This window comes from Leucopleurus acutus (genome assembly GCF_964270905.1).
Source record: "Leucopleurus acutus genome assembly, chromosome: 21".
Lineage (NCBI taxonomy): Eukaryota > Metazoa > Chordata > Mammalia > Artiodactyla > Delphinidae > Leucopleurus > Leucopleurus acutus.
This window is the reverse complement of record NC_139163.1, coordinates 34,043,192-34,050,019: the sequence shown is the minus strand read 5'-3', so window position 1 is coordinate 34,050,019 and position 6,828 is coordinate 34,043,192. Positions and strand designations below refer to the sequence as shown.

General features: G+C 52.2%; 1 protein-coding gene across 1 annotated transcript in view; it reads right to left on the bottom strand.

The window, feature by feature from the left end:
- Positions 1-3,664: 3,664 nt before the first annotated feature.
- The window catches only part of CSGALNACT1 (chondroitin sulfate N-acetylgalactosaminyltransferase 1), a gene marked incomplete at both ends in the record, with an annotated part of 82,649 nt that continues 79,485 nt past the window's right edge, over positions 3,665-6,828 (bottom strand). Inside the window, 2 exons of the mRNA XM_082863739.1 lie at positions 3,665-3,954; positions 6,510-6,591. Of these exons, the coding sequence (XP_082719865.1) occupies positions 3,665-3,954; positions 6,510-6,591 (372 nt within the window). The remainder of the gene's footprint in view (positions 3,955-6,509; positions 6,592-6,828) is intronic.

Below are 6,828 nucleotides of genomic sequence, written 5' to 3'. Positions count from 1 at the left end.
CGTGAATGCAAAATTGGTATCAGATAATAACAAATGGATGTGAATACCTGCTACGTGCATGACGTGTCCTAATTCCATGGTCAGTCGTATGATATAAATGTGATTGCATTCATGAACCTGAACGAGGAAACGGGTGGAGATGAGTGTCAGGTTTATGATCATATGGGCTGGAAGTGAAAGAACTGCATGTGAACCCAGGCATGTGGCTGGGGAAACCCTGACACTAATTCCCACGCTGAACTGAAACTGCAAATACGATGCATCCTACATAAGAGACTTGCACAAAAGCAGCCCCCGTGGATGCCAGCAGAGGACTGTCCCCCCGCCAGAGCTGACTGCAAGCTGCCAACGTGTCTTTAGGTTACAAGTGCGGAGTGGGAGGGAGTGCCAGCAACTGGCTCTCACGAGGCTGGTTGGTGCACGGCTGCTGGACGGAACCCCAGGTTCTACTAGGGACCCTGCTCCAGCGGGTTGACTGGGGCCAGTTCCTGGGCGATTTACATACAGTCACAACAGTGGAGGATGCAGAGCTGGAAGGGACCTCAGACAAGCCCCAGCCTCAGTGCTTCCCTGGTAGCATCCTTCCTCCTTTAGAAGATGTCATTCATCACTGCCATCCTTTGCTGTCTAAATTTTAAATGTCAAGTCCCTGATTATAATGCTCCAGCGGGGCATCACCAACCCTTCTGTTATAAATAAGTATCTTGGGCAGGGAACAGGACAGGCCCTGCTAGGGAATGAATGTTTGTGCCCCCATAATATTCTTAAGTTGAAGCCTAATGAGATGGTATTTGGAGGTGGGGCCTTTGAGAGGTACTAGGTCATGAGGGTGGAGCCCCCATGGCGGGATTAGTGTCCTTTTAAGAATACGAAGGAAAGCTAGCCCTCTGTCTGCTCTCAGCCATGTGAGGACAACAGCAAGAGGGGGTCCTCACCAGACACCTGATCTGTGGTGCTTTGACCTTGGACTTCTCAGCCTCCAGAACCTGGGAAAATCAGCGTCGGTTGATGAAGCTGCCCTGTCTGTGGTATGTGTTACAGACCAAGCTGAGACAGACCCCTCTTGCACGTGCTCTGCGAGGGCTCCTGCCTCTTGATAAAACCGTTTACCTACCTAAGCTTTGAAAAGAGGGATAGTTTAACACTATGCTGTTGTCTCTTCAGCCACCCTCAGCATCCTTTAAAATCCCATTTTTAGGGCTTCCCTGGTGGCGCAGTGGTTGAGAGTCCGCCTGCCGATGCAGGGGACACGGGTTCGTGCCCCGGTCCAGGAAGATCCCACGTGCCGCGGAGCGGTTTGGCCCATGAGCCATGGCCGCTGAGCCTGCGCGTCCGGAGCCTGTGCTTCGCAACGGGAGAGGCCACAACAGTGAGAGGCCCGTGTACCGCAAAAAAAAAAAAAAAAAAAAAAAAAAAAAAATCCCATTTTTAACCCCTGCCTCAGGCACCCATGATATCCAATTTAAACCCGCACAAATGGCTGGTCCCCCCACAGTGCGTCCTGGAGCCCCCATCCCGGGATCCCGAGACCTCATTCCACAATCAGACATTCGCTCCCGCTGCGGGCCTTGCTGGGACAGCAACCTCCCGACCCAGAGGAAGACAGCAGGAGTGGGCAAGGTCGGCCCCACCAAGCCCAGGACCCAGTGGAGAGACAGACAGGTGCCCGGAGCCTCCTCTCCCAGCTCCGGAAGTACGAAACGCACGTACAGCCAAAAGGGCTCCTGGAAACCATTCCTCAACGTTTCCTAATCAAAAAGACGAGCGGACTGTATTAACTGCCAGGTTCTTCACTACAGTTCTCTCCTCTTTCTAGACCAGTTCCCCCCAGGGGACACCTGGCGGTGACAGGAGCCAGTTTAGGTGTTCCCCTGGGTGAGAGGTGCTCCTGGCTTCGAGGGGGGAGAGACCAGGGATGCTGGGGGCACAGGACAGCCCCCAGCAGGGCGTGATCTAGCCTGAAACGCTATAGGGCCACAGCCAGGGAACCCTGGTCTACACACACAGAAAACCGTTCTCCAAAAACTAAAGATGTGGTGTTCTTAATCCAAGAAGAAATCGTACCCACAAATCACATTTTATTAGTTGTCCAATGCCACCTTCCATTCATGTCCTGGGTTTTAATTAAATTTTATGAACTACCAGTACAAATCAATACAAAGCATTTTTTTTTTTTAACACACCAACAGCTTGAATGTCCCTGAAGCTTTTAAACAATGAGTTGACTGCGGGCAAACAGAAGGCAAGGACCCAGAGAGATAATTAGCTCATGCATCTGGTGCTGGCTAATAATTTTCACATGAATGTAGAAACCACTCAATGTTAACTGCGTTTATTTTGTTTTTAAATAGTTGGAAACTATAATAAAAGGCAATTTTCAGAAGCGTCTTGGTTGACTGGGTAGAACAGCTTAATTTAAAAAATAATTAGTTACTGCCCCTTGGCTGGGGTGGGTGATGCCAGCAGATGGAGCGACCTTTCACAAAAGACATTTTCCTGCGTTTCTTCTCGTGGAAGCCAGAAGCCAGGAACAGCACCCTGCTTGGAAAGAGAATGTTTGGTTCACACAGTCAGCTTTGGTTTATTTAAACAGGTAAGAAAGTGGTCCCCAGTTCCCCTGAGGAGAAAATGTGTTTTCTGACTTCTATCACCAGTCTGAATGTTTCCTTTTCTGTTAAGGTAAAAAGTACATTTTCCTTTCCCTCCAGTGTTCAGTTGCTCCTCTCTGGAAATACTCTTCAGATAAAGTATCCGTGTGTCTCGTTCGGTCAGCAGCCCCAGGCCATGCCTTCCCCACGGTGACCGTCTGCCATCCAGCGCCCGCAGGGCACTGCCAAGTCCTCGGATGTGGGTAACAATCCGATGCTCTGAACTGAAAGTTCTCATAATGCAGCTAAAAGTATCTTCTCAAAAAAATGTAAAAATGTAGCTACTTATGCTCTCTTAGTAAGGCTTGCGAACTGGTAATTAAATAAGCAGAATATAACTCATAAGCCAAAAAAGTGCATTTTAAATAAAATTAACAGATTGTTAAAACTACAACCAAAAATATGGATGAGCAGGTTAGTTTTGGTTAATCTTGGGCAGAGCTATGGGTACAATAGCTATGGGTTCTTTTTCGTTTTTAGTCCATTTGGTTTTGCTTGATATATTCACAAAGATCACGATGAGCGTATCTTTGAATTTCACACGGTCTCTCCTCACCGGCCTCCTGACATTTCAGCATCCCAGACACTACAGCCCCGCTGATAATCACTCAGATGGGGAGGGATGTGCTGGCCTTCCATTCTAATGAACTTTTTACAAAACTGGTCTTTGTTCATGAATATTTCAGTAAGCATAGAAAACAAACAGCTCTTGCTTTGCTGTAAACACACCATTAGGCTCACAATCTCACGATCAGGCGCCTTTGTCAGACACCGGACGGGTGCATTTGGGCTGTTTTTGCAAGCCAGGTTGAGGGGTTTCAGCTCCTGTTGCAGAAGCTAAACAGGCAGAGGGAAACAGGAGGCTCTCCCCTCGCCTGCTTTACTCATCAAATTCTTTTCATCAGTCAAATTCTTTTCTTGCTCTTCAGGGCAATCTTTTCCTTGTTGCAGCCATTCATTTGGTAATTGCAAAAGGAAAAAAATAAACCGTCTCCCCACATGGGCCCCCGGGGAGCTCATGCTTTCTGGCTCCTTGTCTCCTGTTTCTGTTTGCGGAGGTGGGCCTCTATCTCGTGCCTGAAGACCAGCATCCCCAGCTGCCCGTGGGACGCCTCGTTCATGGCCTTGGACTGCATGCACATCTTGTACTGCTCGGGCGTCAGCTCGTCTACGCAGCGCTTCTCATGCCAGAGGTGGAAGAGGCCCCGCACGGGCGTCCGCACCACGATGAGGTTGCTGTGCAGGTACTTGCGGTAAAGGTGCACGTCCTCGCCACCCCAGCCTTTGATGTCCAGGTCGAACCCACCTGTGGGAGAGAACACACTGCTGAACACGCTGCCGGGGGCCCCCTGATCCGCGCCAGCACAGGACGCTGCGTGGAGAGTAGGAGCATCTCGGGGAGGTCTCCCTGCCCCGCCAAGTGACGAGCGTCCACCGGGGTCAGAGAGCTCAGACACCCCAGACACAGACGGCCTTGCTGGCAGCGGCTCCAGCTCCGAGACAGCGCGACTGCACACAGCATCCCAGCCTCGCCTGCTCCCAGGAGGCCCCAGCAGCGTGGCGGGCCGCAATTATAACAGCTCTGGGGTCAGCGATACCCCAGCCTTAGACCAAGGGCTGCCGCAGCGTCCCAAAGTCCCAACCAAAACCTCTGAACGAAACCTTGTGGGATTCTTTGAACGTGGCCTCTTCCTGCAGACCAGGGCCCTGCGGTGTGAAGAATTCACATCCCACTGAAGCACTGTTCCTCCTATCGGCTAAACGGGGTCCCCGAAGCTGTGTGTCCTCCACAGGCTGGTGAAAGGAGTCATTTTAAAGGGACTGGCCTCACAGTTCTGAAGTTTGACTCACAGAATCTCGTTTCACGTTCTAGTGACTCCTTCACACAGTGAGGAAGGGTCACCTTTGAAAACTGAGACGGCCTCACATCTTCTCTTCACTTCAAGCCACGGCGTCCCAGACAGAACCAAGAAGCACTGGCCTTGCTGTCGTCACCGCTCCTTTCTCACTGAGGAGATTTCTTGGACCTTTTGTGGAGAAGTGACTCAGTGTCTTTGTCACGCAGCCCCTGATTCCCTGCAGTCCCCAGGCCACGCTGCTCCGATGCAGACCTCCACTGGAGGGGGAAGTGGGGAAGCCAGCCTGCACCCCTGGCGGTGAACACGGGTGCCGTGTGGCCCCCGGACGTGGGACAGGAAGATCCTGAGTCACGGCCTGAATTCGAGCCTTGGTTATCATACTGGCGGCCACTTTCCCTCTCTTAAGTTTAGTTTCTTTACCCTGAAATGCAGCAGGTGCCATAACCAGATGAGGCAGTAGGGTAAGGGGTAGTGCTTGGTTGGCTGTGATGGATTTCTCATCACCGGTATCATTACTACTTATTAAATAGAAGGCGTACAAGTGAGACACCTGCAAATATGCACAGGATGGCAAAGAGCGAGGGGGTCCAGATGGGACCCAGAGGCTCTGAGCACGAGCCCCCTTCCCGCCTGCCACCCCCATGGTTGTCAGTGACAGCTACGCTCTATCGTTAGGAAAATCCAGTGTGTTATAACTCCAAAACTGATAAACGTACATCATCTCAAAATCACCTTTGCTTGTACACAGAGTGAGGAAACAAGAGTTTCTCAAAATGGAAATTTCCTTCAGAACATTTTAAAAATACGTCACTTTTGGAAATTAGATTTGCACATAATCATTTAGGATGACTTCTTAAAGAAATAAAGGAGCACCTGTGGTGAGTTGCTGGGAACCTGAGCAAACCCACCACTCAGAGACCCATGTCCCCCACGTCCTGCTGCTTCTAACAGGACTTGACTTCAAGACGTTTGGGTTTTTTAATCTTTCTAACTTGGTGGTCTCTTCGAGGGTCCTGTAGTCCCTGATGTCCACCGCACTTCTGAGCGAAAGAAACTGGCCTCCTCAGACCGACTCACTGACCTTACAGAGAGAAGCCCTAAGCCTTGGGCAGGAGGGGATGGGGCCAGGAGAGAGCAAGACAGGGGGCTGAGGGGCCCCAGGGGGACGCAGGGGTGGGAATCTCCACATGAGGGTGGGCCTCTAGCTCCACCCTGCTCAGGGTCCACCCGAGCCTCTGGGCCCGAGGTCAAGGCTTGGGCCTGTTCACTCATCCCCGGTCATGTACAATCCACAGATCTATTCCCTCCAGAGGCACCTGAGTAGGTGCTGCCATGGGGAGGGGGGGTGGGGTGTGCTATTTCCCGGGGACAGGAGACCCTCGGTGCTGAGCCTGACTATGTCCCCCGATGGCTGTGAGGCCTATCTGCCTCTGAGAGGCTCGGTCCCTCATCTGCAACCAGAAGGCCTTTCCTCTCTGTGTTCTGGGAGCCGTGTGTGTGTGTGTGTGTGTGTGTGTGTGTGTGTGTGTGTGTGTGTTTGAGTGCGCTTGTGCATGTACATGTGTGTGCGTGTGCACACGTCCATGCATCTGTGTACATGTATGTGTGCCTGTGTGCCTGTTGACAGTGACTGCGCACTCCGGACTTGAAGTGACATCTGGAATTTTCACAGGTTCAGCAGAGAGAAACCGGAATCCTCCTGCTGTGTGATTTTCCCCAGTCCTCCGTGCCGCCCTTCTTTCTGGTGGATCCCCTCTCCGTGGAGGACGTTCTGTGCGGAGGACACAGGAGCCCGGCCTGGCTGGAGGGAGGCTCTGGACAACTTGCTTCGAAGCCGCCTTTATGCAACAGCCTGACTTTGCCCTCATTTCTGTCCTCCCCCAGGGACTCTGAGAGATGCTGAAGGAGAAGACAGGGTCCCCACTGCCCGAGCGCCCTCAGCCCAGCACCCACATCCGTGGCCGGAGAGCGTCCTCCTTAGGGACCAGGGCCCCGGGCTCACCTATGTTGATGAAGTCGGACCGGTACTGGCACGTCATCCCGAACCCGAAGTCTCTCCAGAACCCAGTTTCCTTCTTTATGACCTGCAGGGAGGGCACCATCACTTGAGGGAGGAGGACAGAGTGAACATGGATGGGGGTGTCACACATGGGGGGCGCGTCACTGACACACAGCCACCCCCTGGTTGGGGACGTGGACAACAGTCAGGACACAGCAAGCTACCCGTCCCCAAGGGGCTCTGTGATTTTGGGCACCTGTGGCCGGAATGTTTCCAGGGCAGAGGCTTGAACACACACACACACACACACACACACACACAC